This window comes from Zychaea mexicana (genome assembly GCF_025766255.1).
Source record: "Zychaea mexicana strain RSA 1403 chromosome Unknown BDB00scaffold_92, whole genome shotgun sequence".
In the NCBI taxonomy this organism is placed as follows: Eukaryota; Fungi; Mucoromycota; class Mucoromycetes; order Mucorales; family Lichtheimiaceae; genus Zychaea; species Zychaea mexicana.
Genome location: NW_026516755.1, coordinates 51,949 through 77,388, shown reverse-complemented (window position 1 = coordinate 77,388; position 25,440 = coordinate 51,949). Strand labels below are relative to the sequence as shown.

Here is a 25,440-nt window from a genome sequence, read left to right as displayed (position 1 = left end):
GTAAGCGCAACACGTGGTTCGAAAAACTGATAAATAGTTCTGGCTCATCGTAATGAAACGGAAGTTGATGTTTCTAGTCCGTGTTGGTTCCTGCTATCATAAATTTTAACGTTGGTTATAAATATGCTACAGTTCAACCATCATTTGCGCATGTAACCCGGTCATTTAATAGAAATGTAATGTTGCAAAAACGAGCAAGTATGAAAACGCCAGCATCAGCCTCCATGATAAGATGCGGTGCACTATTGACGTATGGCATCCAAACCATCCAAAGGGGGACTGTATCATAAAGAATCCATTGATCCGTTGGATGCGAGGGAGACAGGCATCAACTTGGATTTTTTCCGTGTCATATTAAACACTTCTGCTCTCTTGCTTTTTGGAGGTAAGAGCTTTCACATAGCTAGCAAGCGTTGCACGTTTCTGCTTCCAGCGACTGCACCAAATTTACATGGTACGTCGTTGACAACAAGAAGATTCCAAGAAGGGCAATTTGTTTTCAGAGTACATATCACAGAATAGACATAGTGCGATCAGCAATTCGATGAAAAAAACAAATTCTGCTGGTTTATAAAACAACCGTTTGAATGCATATGTTGTATGATCCAAGAAGCAGCAGTGTCTTAAAGAACGGGTTTGCCGTTGCCAAGGGTTATGGTGTAGAAAGTTTATAACCAACAAAATTGAGAATTTAAAATCTTGATTCCTTTTATAGTAAACATTTATTTTAGGACTTATTCATCTATGCTAAGGCGCTGATGATGAAATGTAGAAACTCTTGTGGTGAAGTTGCACACCTCTTCGTCTGCTGCCCACACATCCATACCCTTACTATAAGCCTCAATGTAGCGCACACATCCATTAAAGTATATTCTAATCTTCATGGGAGTATTACTGGGTGGAGATGCGTTACCCAAAGCTATGGGTAAGTTCTTCTTCAACCTGTCAAATATGCAATCAAGAAAGAGGTGAAGATGGATTTAGCGCGTTTCATGCTGTATGTCGCGGATACACTTTGTACCGACTATGCTGCCAACCATTTCAATTTCGCCTGCCCCAGCTAAAAAGTGGCAGACTTTGAGTGCCCATAACTTTTTTTTGCTGAGACAAATGACAACGTAAACGTATAACAATTGTACAGAAAGTACCTAAAAATCATTATTACAGGTTTGTCTTAGCTAGTCATGCATACAAAGATATTTATGGAACCTCAAAAAAACTGCATCGTTTATGTCGGTTATAAACTTGTTGCACCATACCATTGTTGTCCTGACAGTGAGAGGCTTACAAGTTATGATACGGATAGAAGGAGGGTTCTGTCGATCCCTTATAGTTATATCCCAAGCACGTGTTTTACAGGCGCAAGACCAGCGCTAAACATTTCTTCTATTAGTTTGCAAGTGTGCTATAACGTATGTACAATTTGCTATGTAAAGTATATGTGTATAGATGTTAAAAGATGTTTTCGCGTTGTAGTATCATGTACGTGTTTTAATTTCCGTTTTTTTCCTGCTCCTCCTGTTGTTGTTGTTGTTGTTGTTGTTGTTGTTGTTGTTGTTGTTGACGACGTGCTGATAAGCTGTATCGTGCAGATTGAGGAAGCTTCGGCTCAAATCCTTGATTAAAACGAAAGATGAAAATGTATAAAGATTAGAAAACTGTTCTGTACTTATTATGACGATCGTCACTGTCAGCATATATATAAATATTAGCTTACGTCGTTCGTCGATCAATGTCTTGTTTCGCACACACGCATCGATCCATTCTGTCGTGACAAACCGCGGTAACAGCATCCTAATGAATATATGACGAAGGCTGTCAGATATTATTGAAAAAAACCAACAAACATGTATATACAAAAATTCGTTTTTTTTACCCTTTGAATGCCTCTGTAAATTCTTGTACGCGTTCCAAATCATCTGGAGCAAATACTACATGTGTGATGCCTTCGTCGATACGATCAACAACCTCGCCCCCTCGGAATCGAATTTGCTTAGATGCCAAGGTCAACCGTTCATGCGCCTTTTGTCTTTTGACCCAATCCATATCCATACTGCTCCCATCGGGTTCTTCAGGTGGTGGCATGTCGGCCAAGTAGGCACGAACACGTAAGAACATCATCCCAGGCATCACTTGGTTTGGGAAATAGCGTTCGTGAATTTCATTCGCAAGTGTACGCTGCTTATTTGCGTCGAAGCCAATGTGTATACGCGCCATGACCTATGTCGGTGCCAAATAAAAACAAGTGATGGTAAAAATGTAAAACCAGTTAATAGTAGAGGTCACGATAACCAAATTTGCATTTAACCCCCAGTTTCTAGTAGAGTTTACCTCGCGCAAACTTTGCTCTGTGGCATCTTGAATGTATATATCACCCCATTTGTCCATCTCTTCACGGAACTTGGCAGCAGTGTTCTGGTTCGTATAAAGCATATAATTGGGTGCCAAAGGAAGAAGGTCCTGTTCTTCAACACAGTCAGCAATCCATCGAGGCAATACAACGTCTCGATCATCCTTGCTAATGATGCTATCGACTCGAGGGTCTAAAATTCATGTGCGTGTATTCAGTAAATGCAGATAAATAAGAAATTAATAACATATCAATGGCATCCCTACTTTTCGATCCAGCGATAACATGCTTCACACCATGGGCGGTCTGCAAGAACCTGCCACCGTTTTCCTTGATCATGGTCTCCAATTCGGCTTTGGAGGAGCCTTTGTCACCATTGATAACGTCTAAATAAACACACAGAAAACCTATTAACAAAAGAATAACCTCTCCTAACAATAGCCCCAGTAGTTTGTACACTTACAAAATGATAAGTCTGAGAACAATGCGGATTTTGTCTTGATGCTACGGGTATCAATGCCCTGTTGGCTGAATACGAGTTGTTTTGGCTATTTTTTACATAAGGCGAAAATTTAGGGCTAAGACTTACTATGTGATCAATTTCATTGGATCTACACATGAATTAGGATATAAAATAATGGTTTCTATTTTACCTTACGAGCCGTGATGGATGTTTTACGTCTTTTCGATTGGCCACTATATTAAAGTTTGTAGATCAGATGAGTATGCAATAATAATAGCGCTGAATACCAATAGCCCGTACAACAAGTACATCAGGAAAGAGAAAAAGAAAAACGTACTCAAAGTCCTTTTGTGTGGCTCCGCGTTTCTCACCACCACCAATCCTTCCATCACGTTTTGCTTTATTCATATCTACGAATGCGTATACAGTCGTTTAATAATTACTTGTTATCTCAGATTAGCCTTCACGGTTTCAACGTCTACTTACCACTCCAAGTCATTACGTCTTCCCATGTCTTGTCTTCTCGGAACGATACAAATCTGGGGAATCTCAGAGTATTTGTGGCACCGTACATGTCTGGAACAAATTTAGATATATGCAACTTGGATATTGCACTATTACAAGAGCCGACATTGAGCGAAACAAATACATCGACACTTACTGCCCCAAATGATTTCAGATGCCTTGACTTCTACGACGACAGATCTATCATCATAATGTTTTTTTTCTGTATAAATACGTACGTACGCAAAGAGAAAAAGTGTAGCAAGAATCATTGGATACTGTACCGTCTGTAATCCACAACCTGTTCAGGATTTTCGTTTGACTTTCGAGGATGGATCAACCACGGTGGTTGTCGTTTAGCATCGTATGGTTCGAGCTCTGCAAACTTTTCCCTGTTGATTACATACACATTCAGGATGAGAAACTGCTAATAGTGTATTCGTGAGCAAAGCGTATGTCCAAGTGAACTAACCTGAATTTATCGAGTTCATCTACAGTGTATCCTGTGCCGAGTGTACAGAAAGTCATGAACCTTTACAAATTGAACATTCAACTTTAAGTATTCGTTTCCTTCTTTGTTCCGTCAGTTGTACACCTCCAGTAAACAATCTTATAAACATATATTACTTTGGGTCTTTGTTGCCCGTGCTGTCCTCACGATCGTCACGAATGGCACAAAGGAACTGACTAAGTCGACCACCACGATGTTTGCCACTGCCATATTTTGCACCTAAATGATATACAGCAGTATTTCCAAGTTGGATTTTGTCCTTTCTTCTTTCGTTGAGAAATATAATAACTCCAATCATATTTACCAATAACAAGCAAATCGCACGTTTCTCCCAAACTATCGATATATTCGGGCTTCAGCTTGATCCAAGTGATATTCCTGGTACCAGGTTCATATACAGAGCCAGGATTCTTGATAACAATACCTTCTTGCCTAACACATGACAGCGAAATAACGATGGTAAGAACATATAAACGAACAGATAGTCAATGGTGATGACACACTATTCTTGAACAAGGATGGTACGAGAATCTCATACCGTAAGCTCATAGCGTGATCCAGGGCGTCGATGATATCTTGGGAGGTGGTTTTGGTTTCGCGAGGTAGTAGGTGGAGATATCCATGCTTTTCTGTGAGAACGTTGTTCAATATTTGAATACGGTCGCTGAGAGGATAGTCGAGCAGAGGATTGCCATTGCAATAAACGATATCAAAGACAACATCTAATGAGATATGATACGTCTTTTGATTAGTATGCATGATCGAAGGAAAAGCTTCTTTTTTTTTTCTCACAAACTGTATAGCAATTTGTAATCCTTCAATATACTCACAGCATGGATGTGCCTTGTGCGGATCCAAACTTTTGTCTATGTAAATATATCGCATAGGATAATGTTATGAGTTTCTATTGTTAGGCCGCATCGATATTTTAAATGTGCACACGTACCCTTCGCTGCTGTTTTCAAGGTACCAAAGGGCAAAAACACGTCCAGTTTCGGATCATATGTCATCATCTCTCCGTCAAGAACGAGACTATGTAGAGATCAATACCTAATTTAGCTTAACACATCATCGAAAATATCTCTTTCTAATCTTGGATTCCTACTGCCTTACCTGTCCGCTTTAAACAAGCCTTCAAGATATCCTGTGAATTGTCCATGAATGTATGTTTTACCATACATTTCCGAGTAATCCGTTGCTTTTCTATATTTATTTGATATGTCTTAATTAATAGGGATCTACATATCACATGAATAAATACCAGGCCGCTAAAAGAAACTATCAACATATTTTACCGGGAATACCATGCAAATCGTTTCGAGTTTGCATCATAGTGCATTTGCACTCGTTCGCCATCCAGCTTTTCCTCGATATAAAACTTTCCTTCATGTGCCACAGTACGTACGTCTTTGGGTACTTGCTTTTGACCCAATTGGGGTTTGAATGGCTGGAACAATCCAATGGTCTATGTTGATAGAAATGCATCAGTATTACCCCATAGAAACATTTCATCTATCCAACCCTAACAAGCCTGTATATCCCTTGGTCCTACAAGAAAGAACCTTAACTGATTTGTTGAGTCTGATAAAGGGATCCTGTAAATCCTTGCACACTTTTTCAAAGTTGCTGCAAACAGCAAACATATCCCGTGCTTGTGGATGATACACTTGCAAAACCGAATGATCCGTCATGCCAATGTTTAGGTCTAATAGGAAAAACATCATCCCGATTGTTGTGCTGTTAGGATCGACATACATATATCCTTTCCTTCCTTTTCCTCAAAATCTGTTCATTCACCATACTTTTGAGTATAATCCGGATCAACCATTTCTGTTCAGAAGCAGTATATACATTGACGACTTTTTTAAACAGCCTGACATTGGAAGCGTTGGGTTTCTCGTCACTGCAAAACGTTTGTTATACGTAAAACACGGGTTAACAGATCTTTTCCTTTTGCAAGTGACAACAGCCGTATCTCTCCCCTTCTCCTTTATATAATCTTTTGTTTCGGTTCACCTGTCGGATGTTGCTAATGTATCGAGCAACGCGTTGACATCAGCCACAGTTTGGGTTGGCTTTTGAACAGTCGATCGATCCTGGATCTTGCCAAACGCGACTCCGGCGAAATCGCCAATAGTTTTCTAAACATAAATGAACAATGGCGTTATGTTACACGAGATACAACCCCCACAGGCACACATGACAACTTTTCTTTGCTTGTCGTTATTAAGCATACTTACGACGTATTTATTGGAAGAGCTACCAGGTTGCTTGAACTTGAGCAAGTCTTGCGCGTCCGCCGAATTACGACCCAAGCCGAGTGCTTCAATGTACAGTTTGGCCAATTTCATTTCCTTGAGATTATAGCGTCGTTTGTCAAGCTATTTTTATTTCAAACGTGAAAGATTCCGAGCTTGAGTATCCATTTTTCTCCCATTGGATGGCAAATCGTAAAAGAGATTAATCTTTATTTACGTGAGGAAGCAGTAATCGCATAGCGTCGTAAACGTCGTAACCGTATTTGGAGCGCCATTCATACAGAAACCTTTCGAATCGACGTTTCTTGAGCTCAGTGCCACGCGATTCTGCGATCGTATCCATAAGCGAGCAGACGCTACTGAAAAGTGGGGAATTGTCAGTCATGGGTTAACAGTAGAATGCGGTTCGCATAAAGGAGGACAACGAAAGAATTATTGGCCAAAAGGGGAAACAGTATATCCGCAGCAGAAAAATAAAAAAGAGAGCAGGTCAGGTGATTTCCTAAAAGCTGAAGATGAGCGATCTCCATCGGTTTGATTGCCCGAAATGGCATGGGCTAGGTTTCATAAAAGGTTGGTTGAGGTAAGAGTGATTCATGCCTCTCACCTCTTTGTTTCTCTCTTTTGTGTTTTCACATCTGATCTTTTCACTTTCTTTCTCTCTCTATTTCTCTGAGAATTTGCATAGCAACAAATGTACCAGCAACCTGAACAGCATCAGTACCCACTGGATATATCCCCGTTCCAACCTTATCTGCTAGACGATCTGAACAGCAGCAACAGCACCACCACCAGCACACACAACAATGAGGATACGATGGACGACAGCGTCTGGAACTTTGACGAATTCATACAGTTTGACCTTGAGGACCCTAACGGCATGCTCCAGGTGCCGCCACCGGCTTCGCCACCATCCAACAATGTAGCCCGTCGAAGAAGTTCGTCTGTCAATACACCTTTTACCAACGTAAGCAAGCTATTCTGTTGCTTTGTTACGGCACGATTGGGAATTAGAAAAAAAAAAGCTAAAATATTTTTTCTTTTTGCAGCCACCACTGTCATTAACACATTCCCCTGTATCTTCTGTTGAAGAATCGTCACCACCCCATGGCGATCTCTTTATGGACCTCGACCATCTCGTCATACCCACTCACCCAACCGCTACCACCACCACTGCTGGTGCTCCTCATCCCCCATCAACATCGGGCGTGGAACACTTTTTAGATGCACCCTCTTTCCCAAGTCAAGAAGACGATCAAGGCTTAGTGCTAGAGCAACAACAGGTTTGGAGACTACAACATGAGCCAGACTTTGTACCCAAAGGACGACGACGGTCATGCTCCGTACCACCCACTTTCCACAGCGAACATTACAAAACACACCATCCAACACCAAACCATCATCATCATTATCATCATCCGTCCAACCAGGTCGTCTTTGCCCCCATACGAGTCGCTGCCGATTCAAGGCCACCGCCACCCATGATGATGAAACCCAGCACGCCTGTCCAGATCCAACGACTGCACCGTAGCCGAATACCAGCTGAAAGTCCGGAGCAACAGCGAGCGTCCATGGACAAACAACTGCAACGCATGAATTTCAACGATGTGACAGTGGCTGAGCTCAAACACATGCTGCGGTACTATGGCCATTCTACAACAGGTCGTAAGAGTGAATTGATTGAGCGACTGCAGCAAGAACGACAACGACTCCACAGCAGCTATGACCACCAGACTAGTCTCCAACAATAAAAAAAAGGAATTTTCTGATTGCGCTTCTCTCCTTGTGTCTTTCTTTGCAATATCTACTTTTCTCTTTCTTCCCGACACATGCAAGATATCAATGGGTCCAGAAGCATACAGCAGACTATACTGAGATGGAATACAGATGCATAACTGTTTTCAATTCCGCCCCCGCCCCAGATTTTTAAAAAGATGCTTTTAGTGAAAAAGGCAGATATTATTGGAGTGATCATGACATTAAAATAGAGTTGATCTGACGCATGAGTGGCCCGTCCGACATGATCGGCTGTACCGGGACCTGGAACAGTTTTTGGAAACTGTGCACCAACACTGGCAATGTCTTTTGCGGGGTAATAGTTGCACCCACTTGCTCGGTAAGTGAAGTAACACGTTTATCCGTCAATCCACAGGGCACAATATGGTCATACCACCCCAGATCCACATTGCAGTTCAGCGCGACTCCGTGGCTGCTTACGTAACGTTGTAGATGCACACCCAAGGCTGCAATCTTGGCATCTTGGCCTACCCACACACCCGTGTTGTCCGTTGTGTTGGCTTGTACTCCAAAGTCTGCACAGCAGTCAATGATGGTTTTTTCCAGTCGTGACACATAGCATCGTACATTAATCTGTAATTCGATCATTATTTAAAAAAGTTCTGTTGCATAATCAGCATACAAGCTATTATTTTTACCTGGTAATCGCGAACGTCAAGGATGGGATAGGCAATAAGTTGACCTGGACCGTGGTATGTAATCTCACCACCACGCATCGTCTAATAATGTATTTCGCGTTGGTTGTTACTTACTATGCGATACTTGGATATTTTACCCTATAAGCGTTTACCTCAAAATAATCAGCACCTAGACGCCGTAGCCGTTGCTCTTCTTCTAATTCGGTTTTCCCGCGAATACGTCGGCCAGCCGTGTACGTAGGCGGGTGTTGTAAAAACACAATAATATCGGCCGGATCGCCGTCATCAGCCATCAGACTACTGGTCCTTTCACCACCGTCTTGCTGCTGTTGCTTATTAATCGCATGGCGACGATTGACTAAATGTGTCTGAATCTTTAAACCGGCATCGTACGGGACTTTTTCACCGACAAGGTTCAAGAACCCAATAGGTCGGTCCGGGTATAGAGGTTGTGTTGTTGACGCTGAACAACTACTATTGCTACTGTTGTTTTTCAAGCTGCTATAGCTTCGTCGCCATAAAGGAACAGCGACGATTGAATGAAGCTGGTGTTGATGCTTTAATGATTGTCGTAGCAACAGTAACATTTCGGAAGGAACGGAAAGAAGAAAACGCAGGTATATCTCTGGCGGAGGCAAATTTGAACGATAGAAAAATTATATACACAAATCGAAACAACAGCTATATTGCTTTGTAAGAAAACATATAAAACGTGTGTGTTTGAATAAAATGTCTCTCCTTTCCTACTCTCCCTCGATCCGAAGATTACGAAAACAGAGAGAGAGAGAGAGAGAGAGAGAGAGAGAGAGAAAGAAGAAAGAAGGTGCAACAAGATATATACGGGAATGCTATGGAATAATAATAAATATAAAAACTATGCGACTTTGGCTTTCTTTGCTTGTTGTTTCTTTCCACTACTATTACTTGCTTCCTTTTCTCCTCCGCTCCCACCCTTGTTGTCGTCATCTTCATTATCATCATCTTCTGCGGGCCGTTTCGAATCACTAATAGCAGATAGCACAGTTAGCACTGATACAACACATCTATGACTATGTAGTAACTTACTTGGTATCACGCTTGGCCAAAGGAGAAGGCTTGTAATCGCGCGTCGCTGGTGGGCCTTGTGCCGGTGCTTGCGCGGTTGACAAGGACGATGATGAAGAGGATGATCCAGCGGCCGAAGACGGCGTAGGCCATTGGAACGTGTTACCCGCCGTAGGCGTGGCGGAGAAGTTCAACGGACTGGGCAGTTCATTTTGCTGATAAAACTCGGGATAAAACGTCGTGGGTGAATACAAGTTTTGAACGAATTGGGACGGCAGCGCCGAGGGTGGGCCTATACTCGCTGTGCTCGGTTCTGCTGTGCTTCTGGCAGGTGCATTGCTTTTACTCATAGTGTTGCTGTTGTTTTTAGTGTCACCAGTGTTGTTTTTGTTCGGCGTGTTGGGTCGTGCGAATTTGCTATCATCGTTAGCGGTCTTGTTGTCTTCTTGAGGTTGCTTGGGCGAGTCACCGGCTGGAATCTGGACGCTTAATTTGGGTGGTGCACGCTTCTTGCTGCCACCACCACTACCACTACTTCCACCACCGCTGCCATGGTTACTGCTGTGATGGCTTGCGGCAGAAGGTGTTGGACTAGGCATGTTGGCCGTATGTGGACTGCTCTCGGCCGTGGGTTGTTGACGCGGACTATTCATATGCGGTTGCTGTGGTGTGGTTGGTAGAGGCAGCGGCGGTGTAGCAGCGGTCGTCGTAACAGCTGCTGTTCCCGTGGGCCCACTAGCAGCATATGAAGGATGATGCTGTTGTTGATAGTGATGGGGAGGAGGAACAGGAGGATGGTGCATCATGGGAGGTGTACCCGCAGGCGCTGGAGGAGGCGGAGGAGCCGTAGCAGTTGTGGTCGTAGTAGTGTTAGTAGCACCGTATTGAACATGTGGATGATGCGAGGGCGGTGGTGGAGGCGGTGGCGCGTGCATTCCGTAGTTCATGTACATGTGTGGAGGCGGAGGTTGCATGCCATACACTTCATAGTGCGAAACTCGGTGCTGTGGCGGTGGTGGCGGTGGTGGATGTTGCTGCATGGGAGCACCATAAGGCGGGCGGTGTTGCGGCGGTGGTATGTGGTGATGCTGCTGGTGCTGCTGTTGATAGTACATGACAGGCGGAGGTGGAGGTGGTTGGGCATGGCCAATCATATGTGACCCAACTTGAGGCGCCTGTTGTGGCTGCATCGAAGGATGGTGTGGCTGCGGCTGGTGTGGCGGTTGCTGTTGCTGTTGCTGCTGTTGCTGCGGTGGGTGCGGTGGTGGAGTTGGCTGTGGAGGAGGAGGTTGATGGGCCTGCTGCTGTGGATGGTGCTCTGTTGGATGTGAGAAGGACTGTGTTGGGACAGTAGTTGCTGTTGCCAAGTCCGTTCCCGATTTTTCAGATGCCATATCATGCATATCCCCATCGCCCATATCATCCTCCATCTTGATTGCGTCCTCGTCCTGGTCCGTCGCATTGACAAACTATCCATAACGTGTGAGCTTCCTTCTTTCTCAACCGAATCAGCAATAAAAATTAACCTACGTCGAGATTGGACTTGCTTTCATGCGGCTCGTTATACTTTCGTAATTCGTTTCATCAATTCGTTAGTATATCACCCGGGTAAATAAATAAAAAAAGGAGGGGGTTGTTAACCGCAGTAACAATAGCAAGTTGCGTGCACAAGCGAGCTTACATCAGTATACTTGAGGAGAATCTTGTCAATCTCGGTACTTGCGTACTGCACCAACTTGCCGCTCGAATTAAAAATGATCAAGGCAATCTCACAATCACACAACACACTTAATTCATAAGCCTTTTTCATGAGACCTTGCTTTCGTTTCAGAAATGTGACCTGGCAACAAAATTGGGAGATTATTGAGTTTCCCTAGTTTCACACAAGGTGGCCCTGTAATCTTCTTTGTTACCTGACGATTACGATCATCCTTGATGGGTTGGATTTTGATTTTTTTACGACCCATCTGCAAAGGAGGAAGGTTACTATTTATTGTTGTTTGCGTTTTCTTGGCTCCATTCCCATTGACTTTTAGTGCATTGTCTTGGCATGACGCCGAAACAAAAAAGGGAAAAAGAGGGTAAATGAAAGTAAAAGAAGTGGAAGAAGAAGAGGAAAAGAAGTACAAGAAATAGAGCTTACAGTTTATTATGCAGTTTGGCGGCTTTCCAGTGAGTGGTGTGCGTGTGTGTGTCTCTTTTTCGCTTGTTCTTTTTTGGCTACAAACTTTTATAAATAAACAGCCGTTGTGGTATTTTTAACAAGGAAAAGGGTTCGTCGGGCTGGAAAGAAAGGAGAAGTAGAAGGAAAATAGCACGAAAAAAAATTGAGAGCGCTAATTTTAGACTACGCCCATTGGTGGGGGTTTTTTCGCTCATCATTGTTGGAGTCCCTTTCAGTAGTATGAATATATAGTAGTGAGTATGGGGGTGCTGTTTATTACATATCATTACTACTGGTGTTATCCTTAATGGCATCTCAACTGCTGTTCTAGCCCAAGGTTGTCCGTTTGCCAATCCCCTTGGCCCCTTCGCCCGACGGTAACTCGCCTGTCCGTCCAGTGACGAATTCGTTATAGATCATACTCAGTCGCATGTACTCTTCAGCCGTATTGGAGGGTCGGGTTTCTTTCAACGATTTATCCAGATGCGTTTTCGTGATGGCTGCTGCCGCATGTGCTGCTGCAGCTGCTGCTGCTGCGTCTTCCTTCTTGCTGCGCTGCTGCTGCTTCTTTTGCTTTTGTCCGCCGTGGGATGTTGACACGACACCCTTCTTGATCAGTGCCAGCTAAAAAAAGATTTTTTTTAATAAGCTTTGTTACACCTTCCCCTGTTTTTTTTTTGTCTTTCTTTCTGCCGGTCTAACCCATATAAATAACTTACACGTTGTGATATCTGTCCCTTTTCTGCCAATGTCAATGGCGGTTTAGGTGCTGCTGCTGCTGCTGCTGCTGCTGCTGATGCGCCATTGCTACCACTACTGGATTCTGTCGTCGTTGCTGCTGGTGGTACGGATGATCTGACCATCACAAAGTCGCTCATTTCGTCACCTTCTTTCTTGCCTTCTTGTTGTCTCTTTTGTTGTTCCTTGAAACTTTCAATATTCACAGCACCATGGATGGCTTCCAAATGAGCATTGTACAAAAAGCCCTGAAGATCAGCGCCGGAATAGCCCTCGGTTTTCTCAGAATAGATCTTAAGATCGACGTCGGACGCTAATGTCATTTTGCGGGACAAAGCTTCCAGAATCTAATTGAAAATTGGGATCCAGTTAACCCAAAAATGGAAACATTGCGTCTTGTTGTCTTTCCTTATATTCTCTCTCTCTCACATTACCTCTAATCGCTCATCAAAAGACGGCATGCCGCACAATAAGGACTTGTCCAGACGACCAGGACGAAGCAAGGCTGGATCGATCAAATCAGGTCGACTAATGGAAAATACGTTACAGTGAGTATCTCTTGTCGAGGGGATCACTCTAATATTTTTCTTTTTACCTTGTAGCTGCCAATACATAAACGCCATCCAAACCTTCAGCACCATCCATTTGCGTAAGCATCTGGTTAACAACACGGTCAGTAACACCGGTGCTGTCATGACCTCTGTAGATACACGATTAGTATATATTTGGAAAAGGGATATTTGAATCACTTTCAAGGATAGGCAGGGACAGTAAGAAATCAAGGTTATACCTCCGTGGCGCAATAGAATCAAATTCGTCAAAGAACAAGACACAAGGCTTAGCAGCTTGTGCCCGTTCAAACAGATCACGCACTGACTTTTCACTTGCACCAATATACTTGTTGAGAATCTCAGGACCCTTCACACTGATGAAGTTGAGGCCACATTCCTTTGCAACAGCAGATGCCAAAAGTGTTTTACCACAACCAGGATAGCCATAGAGAAGCAGACTATGTATCCAGAAAATGCGGTATTTAGTAATCATGCCAACAGATCATTCCCAGCAGCGACACGCTTATTGAAAACCAACTCACCCAGATCTGAGTCGCAAAGGACACTGTGAGAATACAGCAGAATACTTGGTGGGCCACTCGAGTGTTTCTAACAATGCCTTGCGCGTTTCATTTAGACCACCAATATCGGCCCATTGTACACCCGAGCTTTGCAACTTAACACCACGCAAAGATGAAGGAACAAAATCCTCGCGAGCCTTTTTGAAATCCTGTTGTGTTAATTGCAAAGCGGTTGTAGACGACGACGCGATTTCTGCTGTTGCTTCTGCTCCTGTCTTTTCATCGTCTCTTTTCTCCTTGATACTACGGATAGCGCCTTCATGAACAGTACGTTCAATCAGTGCCTTTAGGTCTGCTGCCAGATAGCCTTCTGTTTCAGATGCTACTGCAACAAAGTCGATCAGTGGTAGACTTCGTTGCAAGATCTCAGGTCCGTTTGCCATGATGGTTTCCATGATCTAGTGCAGAAGAGAAATTATATCAGAGGTTCTTTCGAGGGAACAAAGAAGAGACTTTTGTATAATTACCTCTTTACGCTCGTCTCGCGAGGGTGGATTAAGATGTCTCAATTCGGTAAATACGTGGTTTCCAATAAGCGTTGGATGCAGCGACTGCTGTTGATGTGATGTGGCAATAATCATGATCTGGTGTCGCTTGGTCATCTTGGAAGCCGTTCGCAGAAACAGCTCAGCAAGGTGGCGAGATCGAGTAGAGTCCGCGTGCTAACCCATATGAATTACCGTATTAGAAAGTGATCCTTTTCAGTTGGAAAGTAGCGTCCGTTTACCTCAACTTCAGCTGGAATAAGGCGGTCGATGTCATCGAAAAAAAGCAAGGACGGGGCGTGCCATGCTGCTTCGTCAAACCATTGTTGTAACAAGTCTTTGAACGTTGGCACGCGTTCTTCTGCTACTTCTGCGCAGTTGACCTCACGGGTATCTTTTATACAATGGACCAGAATGCCGTTATTAGATGCTAATCTACTTAATAGATGTCGCCCTCGCAAACCATCTTCACTGCCAATATATTGATTGACTTGAGAAGAGGAGATAGACTTACAAATGAGCGCCTTGGGATCACAGTGTAATGAATGGATCAGCTTTTTCACCAAACTCGTTTTGCCTGCACCATGTGCACCGGTAACCAGAATGCCACCGCAACCAGGTACAGACAGCGCCTGTTTCAAGTCCTTGTCGGCGACGTTGGCCACGGTGTATTGATGGATCTTTTCATAGAGCTTGTTGACACCACCCAACACGATAGGTTGCTCAACACTGCTACTAGATGACATTTCTTTTCAGCTCCAAATCTTCCCTTTTCTATACAAGATTTTGTGAAAATGGTAAAAAGTATACCTTTTAACTTTGGACGCTTCTTCCAGACCCGATGTCACAATATCCTCTCCAATTTCGACTTGTAATCCCTTGATCTGAGACTTGGCAATGATAACATACTCACTGATTGTATCGCTGCTTTGCGGAGACCCCGTTGCATTCATACCGCCATTCAGACTTGAAAAGAGGCCTTTCTTTTGTCCAAATTGGACAAGAGATGAACAATGCTGCTGATTTTCTTTATCCTCTCCTAGATTTGCTGTGTAAACAGTGCCTTGTGTTACAATGATCTTGTCATTCGGACTCTTGTCAAGCCAATCTGTGGGGAAAAAGAATTTCACGTGAATACGTTTTTGACAACGAATCCAAATCATTGTTTTTCTTTTTTTTTACCTCGGAAAGATTGGATCAATGCATCATTTCGATCTATCTTTTCTTGTGCCTGCTTTTGAGCATGGGCATCCAAACCAAGTCGTAATGATGAGTGGTTGGCAGCAGCAGGCGATACTCGTTGGCGTAGGATAATTGACCCCAATGGACTGTTCTTCATGGTCACGGTGGCAACTCTATTATGAACACGTTCCGATGGTGAGCAATCAATCAAACCCGTATTGCCTTCCATATAAACACATCCTTCTTTTACGTACTTTACAGTATCAAAGTCCTTAATTTCCAGCGTATGTCGAATCGTTTCATCTACATATACATGATGTCGAGGCACAGCCGAGTTCAATACCACGGGTGCATACATTTCCTTTGCTGGAGCAATCGAATGATCCCCATGACCATGCTCTTGTCCCTCTCCACCAGCGGCACCCATTGACGCATCCTTGCTGTCATCTCCGGACGAGCCTGACTTTTGACGGACGAAGCCGGGGGTGACCTTGGAAACACACACCAGTTCTGACCCTTTAACATCGCCAATTGAATCCGGGTGCACCATAACGGGGGCCAAGAGGTCAGTAACAGCAACACCCAATGGCAAGTTGCGCAAATAGACATGAGGTGCTGCCTTTTGCTGTTTCGTCAAGGATGCAGCGACCTCGGCTGCTGGTTTGGGTTGTTTTCTGACTTTTGGTGCGACAATCACTTCAGAATTCGTATTTAGCTTGACTACTGGCACCTTGGGATCCAGTTCGGCTATCCGTTTTGTATATTTTGGAGGTTAGAAAGTTGGGTTCGAGTCAGATCTGGTTCCCTTACATAAAGTTTTAACACACACACGCAGTATATAAACTCAAATACACACACACCGAGAACTTACCAACGCGAAGACGGACCAGCGTTCGTCCATGGATCCATACGCTCATCAATTGGTTATTATAGACCGCTCTAATTTGTCCCAACAAGTTCTCCTCCACGTAGCCAGCATGAAGTTCCTGCATACAGTGCATTATTTTTTTATTGTTGGTGACCAATTTCTATGTGCTGTCAACTCTTTCTTTTTTCTTCTTACCAAGATTTCCCAATCGTCTTCGGTATGTGGCTCGACGTGTACAGACGCACAGTCCGGTACATTACGACAGAATTCCACATCGATCTAATAATGAAGCAAAACCCGAAATGGTGTAAGAACACTCAAACACGCACAACACATATACGCTCAATAAAAACGTGTCAACCGCCCCAACTTTTTTTTTACCTTTTGACCTTCAACCAAACCAATAGCTTGTCCAACCTGTGGATCCATTTCTAACACTTCGAGCTTACTGTTCTGACCGTGGGTGAACACGGCATTAGGTGGTAATGGTTTGGAAGCCTCGCCTGACCATCCACAATACGTCTTTTTCTTATTACTGCCGTCTTTAATCGTCGACCAGCTGATTTCTAAAATGACATTTTGTGGCAACTATTATATCAAAAAAGAGACGGGAGAATATTGAGTCAGTTGTGATTACTTGCACTTTCTGACAAAGTTAAGTTCTTGAAAGGAAAAAGGGAGTTGAGGGGGAGAGAAACACTCGTTTCTATATTGTTACCTTGCGCTGGTCCAGCAGCGCAGTAACCCACTGTCCAGGTAAATTGACCAGACATGTGCGAATAGGTGTGAATTGAACAATTAGCTGTTTGGGCATTTAAATTAGAGTAGTAATAGTAGTATCAGAAGAAAAAAAAAGGAACCAAAGGTAAAAGCATAAGTTTGTCCATTATAAGAAACATCATTTGTCATTCGTTTCGGACTTCCGTTGCCGGGCGGCAGTGCTCCGCGTGAGAACACCGGGTGTGGGGTAATTTTGCTGATGCGCGGTATATTTCTATTTTGCCGTGTCACTGACATCTTACATCCTACACCAGAACTTGGGATTCTTTAGGTAACAGAATCAAAGTATCCAGCGAGATAAGCTGGATAAAGGGACCTTCTTTCGACGCTACCAATGCTAATCACCAGCTAGCTGGTCGAAACTGCAACTTATGATCGAGCCACTTAGTAAGGAAATATACAGCGTCTCTCTTGGCTATTGCGCAGTACTCGCTATTTTGATTACAGGTTCTTGCTCTTGATGGAGTGCTTATCTCTAAAAATTGAAGCTACCATTGTAATATTAACATGTCATGTAGAGGAGCAGATCAGGTTTATTGTCAATAAGATCCATTGATATACACCATTTTATGCGAACTTGGTGAAATAGAGAGTACTATGATATAAGATATTTACAGTAATTCGGTTTTTAATGACTTATCCTTTGACTGATACATAATGTTTTTTGATCCATCTCAAACATGCTGAGAACGATATGATACTGCTGTGATATAAGAACTGCAAAAAGCACATCCTACCACATTATGATAAGTACACATGCTTTTCTATTCTCCCCGCAATAAACTATGAAGAACCTGTCAAATTATATGTAAAACAAGTTTACAGTCTGGAATTATTTGCTTAACATTAGAATCACTGTTGCAGCACAAGTTGCATGAATGTCATTTCCATATCCGTTATTACACTTATAAGAATTGAAGACAAGCTCACTTTTATTAGTATGCAAAAAAATATACTGCTTCATTGCTATGACTACTTGTACATACTGAAAATCTTGTACACGAATAACTTAAATATTGAGCATCATTATGAGTTAATACAGCCTCTCTATCCCATGTCTTTCTTTTAATCCTCAGGATCGACCGCTTACTTCTTTTTTTCCTTCGTACAGTATGATATCCCCTTTCTCGGCGGTCGATGCTGCTGATGACGCTGCTGTTGCTGTTGTTGTTGTTGTTGTGAGTTGAGCTGATGACGACGACAAAGCCGCAGACGAAGAGGATGTTGTTACTGGTGGTGTGTTTCTTCCGCCTTGTAGAATCAACCGTATGTATTCAGAAGCCTCGGCAAAAAGCTGGTTCTTTCGCTGAGTGTAGATATGATAGTCAGCAAGGGGGGTCGTCCGGGAGTGATACAGGATAAAGTCCATATCATTGGTTAAATTAAAAAGGTTTTCCAAAAACTGGTAGCGATCACTGATCATTGATAGATTTTTGTTAGCGATTTCGATATCTTCATTGGAGAGATCGATGACTGCAGTCAGAGTGGCCAACCTACAAAGTTGGTCTATTACATGTACAAGATGTTTACTTGCGAGTTGGTTTTCTTGTCCTTCCTCGTCACGTAGTATATAACAATAGCATTTTGTCTTGGAATATATCATATCAGCTGTACACAGTGGATTATCAGTGGTACGGGTTGTATAATCTACTGTGACAATTTAGAAACATGTTTAACAACACTATGCCTGGATGTTTCTATACTCTCGGTATTTAACTCTCAGAGAAAAAAAAACAACGACGCACTCTTTTCATAAGAATTGGAACCGTACAAATCGTTTGGAAAGATGAATACAGTACATGTCTGCCACTTCTAAACACTCAGTACTGTACGATGATAGAAAAGAAACTACTTTTTACCTGCTGCTAGTCCTGCCGCGTACGTAGACAGGGCAGCAAATATGTACCCATCGATGAAGATGCATCATCTGACGGAGCAATATCCACCGCCAGATAGGTTAATCCTTTGTGCTCATTATTAGTTTAGTGCTCTTGTGTGTTACTAACAATGTCAAATATTTCTGATTGGAGGCCATTTTTGGCGTGGAGCGACGCATGGCAGATTTGTCTTTTATTCGATGTTATGTAAAGCAGTCGTAAGCTTATCGAAAAGGTAGGACTTCTCTTCAGATCTCGGTTACTCGCTGTATGTAAGGATACAATGACTATTTGCTGTAGCTATGCATAGTAGCCGCTGGTAATAATATGCCAGTAATACAGAAGAGTATATAAATCTCCTGTAAATGGTCAGGTAAGGTAACAAAGCGATAATGAGGGAACTGCCGATGGAGAAGCTAAGATGAATAACCCTATTAATCCATGGTTGTGTTAAATTAGCACATAGTACTAGGCCAATAAGCATATATGGCATTGTTGGCTAATAATCTAACCCATCCTCTTCCACAGGCAGCATCATCTACGATAAACCTGCTTGTGCCTTGAATTCTGTTTTCCAAAATTTAGTGTACCACGTGCGTTGTTTTCAGTCATCGGGTCATTGCTCATACGTAATATGTGATCCGAGTTTACCCCGCGTATGTGCACTCGTACGCACTGCTTTGTGCCGTGTTCTTTAGAGAGAAATAAGTGACGCCAGATGTAAAACAGTTACCTAATAGCTAATGGCAATATACGCGGCCGATCATGCCGAGCAAATAGGCGGTGGTAATAGACGAACATTATTTAAATCGGCGCCGTGATCAGTACTCAAGGAAGGTTATTTATACAAGAGTGTGTTCGGAGAGTACTTTAGATGACGACTGTTCGTGGGAGTGGCGGGGAGCGGGCTGCTTGGGATCAGCGGAATTTCACACCTATTCCAAGACAGAAAGTATATTCATCTGTCCCTGGCGGTGCGAATATACAAGCAATTTTGGTTTCGGATAGCCGGGGCAGCAGTGGGTTGACACATACAGCAGCAGCAACAAGCGTTTCTTGGTACAGACATAGCATTGTGTGATGCCAGCATGATGCAAAAGAGCAACTGCCACAGTGATGATTAGTAATAAAAGACACCTGTTGACAGAAGCGCTAGAAAGAGAGACTTGCCATATGCAGTACTTTAGTTCTGTTGTAATCGTCATAAAGCCGCTTCAAGTGCCCAGCCAATCGATGGCCCGATGGGTACATAATACGGTAATCATATGCCAAAACATTATCCTGCGAAATTTTCAAGTCACCTTTCTGATTCATGTGAAAAATAGGTTGTAAAGAGAGACACTTGTCTCCCTTTCCCCTCTTGCTCCACACTTTTCTTTTCTTTTTTTTTTTCCTCTTGATTTTTTTGGTTCTAGAGGTTTGTTCTTACTACGATGAACAGTTTTCCTATGGTGTCTCTATAACCTCGCTTTAATAATAATGATAATAAAGTTTACAGAATGGACGTACTAGAAGCCATTGCCCTGAATCCCAAATACCACGATGTCCTTACCATCTTGAAAGGTTTCCGTAATGGTATTGTCTATGGTACTCGAATCCGGTTCCCACATGCGCTTGTCATGGCCTTTTTGTTCAAGTCTGGAACGTAAGTACCCGTCGCAGCTGTTATACGCACCACAAGAATAGATGGTTTACTCACGAAAAGAACCCTGGGGGTATTGTTAGTACAATGGATAAGTTCCGGTACGTCTTTAGAGCAACCAAGCAACACGCACAGAACCTGGGTACGTTTGCGACAATCTACAAGGTGGCCATGTTTGTGCAGAAAAAGTTGAATGGAAACAAGCAGGCGGATATACACACATTTGTTGCTGGTCTCTTGGGTGGCTATTTTGTATTCGGCGAGAATAATGCCATCAACCAACAGGTACAACACAGAGCTATCTTTCTCTTGGCATGTGATAAGAGTAGGGCTATGTGGGTCAGAATGACGGATATGACGACGGCATAGTGTGCTATATGCGGGGAGGGAATTTATAGACAAGTGGACTAAACGGAAACGTGATTGGCCCAAGATTGTCTTGTACATCTTTGCCCGTGTAGCGATTGCACTCGTCAAGGTGCCTGTCAAACGACAAGTGATCGATGCACCTCAACACACATACCCTGTCTTTGCAGCAGTAAGCTGGGGCCTGGTCATGTACCTGTTCCACCGTGACGAAGACACCCTCCAACCCTCGCTTCGTGCATCCATGCAATATATCTACCGCGACTCGGATTCCTGGGATTCCCTTCGTACTTTAATATGGCACAACAAGTAAGCGAGCGATTTTTCCCTCGTTTCTGTCAATACAATATAATCCGTCATCACTAGCAGCAAACACCAGCAATCGCACCCATCACCACCCACGACCGCCAACGCTATATCGTCAATCTATATAGATTATAGAGAATCCCCCACAGCCTATCTCCTCAACATGCACACACACATACACACACACGTTATATAGTTCTTTCCTCTTTTGCCTCTTCTCCTTTCTATCTACAACGTACATGTATCAACCGATCGCACCTTTTTATATATTATACAAATCAGACAAGATCTTTTTTTGTTGAACTACTACTGCTACTACAACTACCACTACTATTACTGTTACTCCATTCCTGTCACAACCACCAGATCGTTCGACATACACTAAAAAAAACACAACCCTAAAGAGCGCTTAACGGGTCAACAGTAGCATCCGCAACCCTTATCGCACGGGAAAGGAATACGAAAAGAGCTTGAAAAGGAAACGTGGGCTGTGGCCAAAAAAAAATTGGTTGTTGCGTTGGTGGTGATGATGTGAGACAATTGAGTAGTTTAGTATTGTGATTTGAAAATCACGACGCACAACAGGCTCTACGAGATTATTTTCACTACCAGTACTACTACTACCGTTACTACTACTACTACCAAGCACATACTAAATTGTGTGTAGTGCTAAAACCTTGTTTCGCAATGGCCGGGGGGAAGGAGGGAAAAAAAAAACAAATGCAGTGTGACATGTATGAAGAACGACAACCAACAACAATAACGCCAGCAGATCGCGTTTGATACATAAATAACATGTATCCGGCTGACATGATGGACCGACGAATCCTTTGCGTGCTTTGCCTTGCTTGCTCCACCTCCCTAACGATGTATATCGTCCCACTAGTCTCATGTTGCGGATCTTGTTTTACGCATCCGTTCGTGGACTGTAGTACATGGCTTCAATACACTTTTCGTGTCCGGATGGCTATGTAGATGCAGAAAAAGGAAATGGCAAGAACCAATTATTAGTACGTACCGCCCGCCCAGTGCACCGACCATATCATACCCGACGACACCAACTCAAGGACACGTTCTGGTGTCTTCCACAGCGAATTGAACCACACCGTTGTAACCTCCATCATGTTAAACTCGATTATAACAGATCGATACTGCTTTGTAATACAGTTCTTCATGTTGGGCTCTAAGAAAAGCAAAAGAAGGAAGGAAGGAAAAGGACACACATATACACAGCCCACACAACACAAATTTTTGTTGCGGTAACCAATCTTTCTTGTCTGGCTGGAAACCTACCACCCCTCTTTTCCTCTCTCTCTCTCTCTCTCTCTCTTTTTTTTTTCTCTCTCTCTCTCTCTCTCCTCTCTGCTCCCCTCTTTACTTTATTTCTTTTGGCCATCTACGATCCCACTTGTATATAATCTTGTACTAGTTGTTGCTGTGCAATATGGGTTCTGCCGACTTGCTCCAGCTTGTCAAGTCAGTGCATCAGCCTGTGCACATTAAGGAATATGCCGGGAAGACGGTTGCGGTAGATGGTCGTCGCGGCAGCGTGGTGTGGCATTCCCTTGTTTCTAGTGATTCCGTTCACGGTGTCGTCGACAATGGCGGCGACAAGAACACGAATATCAGCACTATTACGCCACTGTCCACTGACTCTACTAATAACGACGACGACGACCGCGATAAAAACGACGATAACAATAATAACAACAACAACGATAAAACCGACAAGAACGACGACGACGACGACGATGACAACCATGACAATGACGAAACTCTCAATGACAATGAGTGCGTGTCTTTTTTGCTCTAGTTTTTACGCAGCACTGACGAATGAAATTCTAATTACGGTTTTAACTTGAACTACTTTGAACAGATCAGCAAAGGGCGCATTGCTACAGCAACTTGACATTCTGCGGTCATACGATGTGACGCCTCTTGTTGTCGTGGAAGGCAACGTATTGCCATGCGATAAAAAGAAAACCAAGGGGTTAGTGTTTGTACACACGCATACTACATACATATATGAACATATACATGAAAGTATACGCAGCCCAACATCTTGCTAATAGATAATGATGCTGCTTTCACACACGCATATACACCCACTCTTTTTCTTTACATACATGAAACACAGCGGTAAAAGCGACGATCACGAGAACATGGACAGTGGCAATGACAATGAAAAAACCATGCAAGAACAAAAGGATGCGTTCTTGAAGGTAAATCTATATATATATAAACTACCTGTCCTCCCCTTCCCTTTCCCCCGTATCTCTGCTTCTACATCTTGTGGCACCCACTCACGCGCCCGCCCGCCCGCCCACACACACATACACACACACACACACACGCACAGTTGTCACCCGCGTCGCTCTCGTCTTTCTTGTTTTATTGATATCAGTGTGATCATATCATAGCACCTGGACAAAGAAAAGATCGAGTACATCCAAGCACCCTTTGAGTCCGGAGCACAGCTAGCTTACTTGATCGAAACGAAGCGTGTCGAGGCGGCACTGTTTGTCGACACAAATGAAGCATCATCATCAGCAGGAGACGGTATTGCGTTCGGATGTCAAGTGACGCTGTTTGGCTTGCAAAGCGATGGCAGTGCAACGCGAGTACGGCTTTCAGATCTCACCTGCGGCGGTGCAAACAAAGAAATTGAATTACGCGATTGGAGTCTGAAATCGGTTGGCGAGCTATGTCTGATGTGCGACTGCGCAAATGTCCAAGTGGAACGTGCTCACTCCCTTTTTGTCAAGCACAAGAAAAATATGCGTTTAGTATGCTTACTCCAATCCGTTTCTTTTTTCTTTCTTTTTACCACCCTCGCACAAAGCGTACACGCACCACACGCCTACGTACATGTGTGTGTGAGGGTACCCCACCACTTTTCCTACTCCTTCCTTCCTTGTTGCTTTTCCCGTTTATAATCGTCCACACCTCTTTAGCAACAGACATCCCCTCATGAGAAATACGCTAACCTGGATATTCAATTAGGCACTTCAAGAAGCAGTTGACAAAAGAAAAGATGTTGAAACGATCTACAAGCGCATGGTTTATCGCTGGTCACAAAAGGTCTATGACGACAAGTTGCGTCGGAACGTGTCTTGGCACAAGGATCCTGCACTCAAGACCAAAACCATCAACAAGACAGCAACAGCATCCACAAACACGCCATCATCGGACAAAAAGACGGTAAAGACCATCCGACTGCATCAGGACAACAAGGAAAACATTCCCGTACGTATTTCAATTCGTATATAATTCGAGGAACATCTTTTGAAATCTGCTAACACACATGTATACGTTGACCTAATTATTATTAGCCCTGGCTAAATCGGACAACACAAGAAGCCACGAGCCAAGCAATCCATCGAGACAATCCAGAACCACCCCAGCAGGCACCAAAAGTCATCGCTGCAGAGCAAATCATCAAAACCGCTGCTGCACCTTTGGCTGCTAAAAAAGACAGCCAAATCACTGCTGAATATTGTCTGCACCAACAACAACAACAACAACAACAGCGACACGGGAAGCTTGCGGATAGTTCATCCAAGGCAAAGGCACAATTGACAATGCCGTTTCGTCCGAAACTGGTGGACAAAAAGCGCAAGAGCCTCGACGGAATCGACAATGAGAACTCGCCTGCCGGCACGCGCGGTGACGACACGGTCAGTAACAAGAAGCGCGGGTCCCAATCGTTGCCGTTGCGGCCGCGTTTTGGTCTGTCCGATAGCTCGAATCGTCGCCACTTGTTTTAAAATTGGATTTTTATGCTGGAGGCGTTGTTGTTCGACTCACGGTCTCTAAAAGCACGCCTTCTTTTCTTTTCTCGTTACATCTTCTTTATACCATACGAACGCCCAAAAACATCCCCCAAATAACGCTTACATACAGAAGAAAACAAGCACCTTTTTCCCTCTCTCTCTCTCTCTTTCTTTTTACTTACATACACAGATATATATCATATACTCTTTTGTTTTTCCCCCTACCTCCCCACGCTTCAACCCGCACTTACTATAACATCCACCCGCCAACAAACAAACACATTCACAAACGGTTTTTTCCAAATATAAAAAAACTGTAATTATGTTTTTTTTTCTTTTTTTTTTGTTTGTCATCATCATCATCATCATCACATCATGCTTCATTGTTTGCTTTCCTTCTAACCCTCCCTAGTATCAGATTGTTGTTTGCATTGTTGGGTCATAAAGGGCGATCAACCGCAGGATAACTGGTTCAGGTACACCACTTGGTGCGGGAATTGAGAGGGATGCATATATTACATTTCTAAAAGCAAATTTAATAAAAGTTTATCTTCATCTATCT

The 25,440-nt window shown here is 43.3% G+C and overlaps 8 protein-coding genes across 8 annotated transcripts; 3 read left to right on the top strand and 5 right to left on the bottom strand.

The window, feature by feature from the left end:
- Positions 1-1,491: 1,491 nt before the first annotated feature.
- Positions 1,492-6,471, bottom strand: BDB00DRAFT_876599 (ATP dependent DNA ligase domain-containing protein; the record flags this gene model as incomplete). The annotated part of the gene is made up of 24 exons (XM_053127498.1): positions 1,492-1,616; positions 1,718-1,794; positions 1,877-2,220; positions 2,332-2,543; positions 2,617-2,736; positions 2,814-2,898; positions 3,004-3,046; positions 3,151-3,223; positions 3,300-3,389; positions 3,475-3,518; positions 3,602-3,709; positions 3,790-3,849; positions 3,945-4,047; positions 4,133-4,260; positions 4,367-4,550; positions 4,659-4,694; positions 4,775-4,860; positions 4,942-5,031; positions 5,124-5,293; positions 5,391-5,533; positions 5,631-5,731; positions 5,845-5,969; positions 6,069-6,209; positions 6,304-6,471. The coding sequence occupies 24 exons, from the start codon at positions 6,469-6,471 to the stop codon at positions 1,492-1,494; spliced, it is 2,856 nt and encodes a 951-aa protein (XP_052975497.1).
- A 448-nt stretch (positions 6,472-6,919) lies between these two features.
- On the top strand, positions 6,920-8,000 carry BDB00DRAFT_633553 (uncharacterized protein). The gene is made up of 2 exons (XM_053118100.1): positions 6,920-7,053; positions 7,179-8,000. Exon 2 carries the CDS (start codon positions 7,208-7,210, stop codon positions 7,835-7,837), a length of 630 nt encoding a protein of 209 aa, XP_052975496.1. The 5' UTR covers positions 6,920-7,053; positions 7,179-7,207; the 3' UTR covers positions 7,838-8,000.
- Positions 8,001-8,057: 57 nt separating this feature from the next.
- On the bottom strand, positions 8,058-8,814 carry BDB00DRAFT_771009 (uncharacterized protein; the record flags this gene model as incomplete). The annotated part of the gene is made up of 3 exons (XM_053119930.1): positions 8,058-8,456; positions 8,522-8,602; positions 8,674-8,814. 3 exons carry the CDS (start codon positions 8,812-8,814, stop codon positions 8,058-8,060), a joined length of 621 nt encoding a protein of 206 aa, XP_052975495.1.
- A 2,387-nt stretch (positions 8,815-11,201) lies between these two features.
- Positions 11,202-11,532, bottom strand: BDB00DRAFT_771047 (uncharacterized protein; the record flags this gene model as incomplete). Its single annotated transcript, XM_053119933.1, has 2 exons — positions 11,202-11,405; positions 11,479-11,532. The coding sequence occupies 2 exons, from the start codon at positions 11,530-11,532 to the stop codon at positions 11,202-11,204; spliced, it is 258 nt and encodes an 85-aa protein (XP_052975494.1).
- Positions 11,533-12,056: 524 nt separating this feature from the next.
- On the bottom strand, positions 12,057-16,563 carry BDB00DRAFT_884568 (P-loop containing nucleoside triphosphate hydrolase protein; the record flags this gene model as incomplete). Its single annotated transcript, XM_053128340.1, has 15 exons — positions 12,057-12,302; positions 12,449-12,814; positions 12,902-12,995; positions 13,063-13,167; positions 13,258-13,392; positions 13,561-13,997; positions 14,067-14,261; positions 14,327-14,478; positions 14,599-14,819; positions 14,895-15,192; positions 15,267-15,439; positions 15,521-16,013; positions 16,138-16,252; positions 16,330-16,413; positions 16,516-16,563. The coding sequence occupies 15 exons, from the start codon at positions 16,561-16,563 to the stop codon at positions 12,057-12,059; spliced, it is 3,162 nt and encodes a 1,053-aa protein (XP_052975493.1).
- Positions 16,564-20,290: 3,727 nt separating this feature from the next.
- Positions 20,291-21,112, top strand: BDB00DRAFT_876594 (peroxisomal membrane protein 4; the record flags this gene model as incomplete). The annotated part of the gene is made up of 3 exons (XM_053127497.1): positions 20,291-20,436; positions 20,517-20,718; positions 20,837-21,112. 3 exons carry the CDS (start codon positions 20,291-20,293, stop codon positions 21,110-21,112), a joined length of 624 nt encoding a protein of 207 aa, XP_052975492.1.
- A 1,309-nt stretch (positions 21,113-22,421) lies between these two features.
- BDB00DRAFT_633080 (uncharacterized protein) lies at positions 22,422-24,659 on the top strand. Its single transcript, XM_053118099.1, has 7 exons — positions 22,422-22,896; positions 22,982-23,095; positions 23,243-23,327; positions 23,526-23,891; positions 24,109-24,229; positions 24,283-24,351; positions 24,438-24,659. Exons 1-7 carry the CDS (start codon positions 22,550-22,552, stop codon positions 24,572-24,574), a joined length of 1,239 nt encoding a protein of 412 aa, XP_052975491.1. The 5' UTR covers positions 22,422-22,549; the 3' UTR covers positions 24,575-24,659.
- Positions 24,660-24,948: 289 nt separating this feature from the next.
- BDB00DRAFT_844421 (uncharacterized protein) lies at positions 24,949-25,357 on the bottom strand. The gene is made up of 2 exons (XM_053125006.1): positions 25,297-25,357; positions 24,949-25,194 (listed from the first exon to the last, which is right to left on the bottom strand). The coding sequence occupies exons 1-2, from the start codon at positions 25,308-25,310 to the stop codon at positions 25,053-25,055; spliced, it is 156 nt and encodes a 51-aa protein (XP_052975490.1). The 5' UTR covers positions 25,311-25,357; the 3' UTR covers positions 24,949-25,052.
- Between the last annotated feature and the right edge of the window lie 83 nt (positions 25,358-25,440).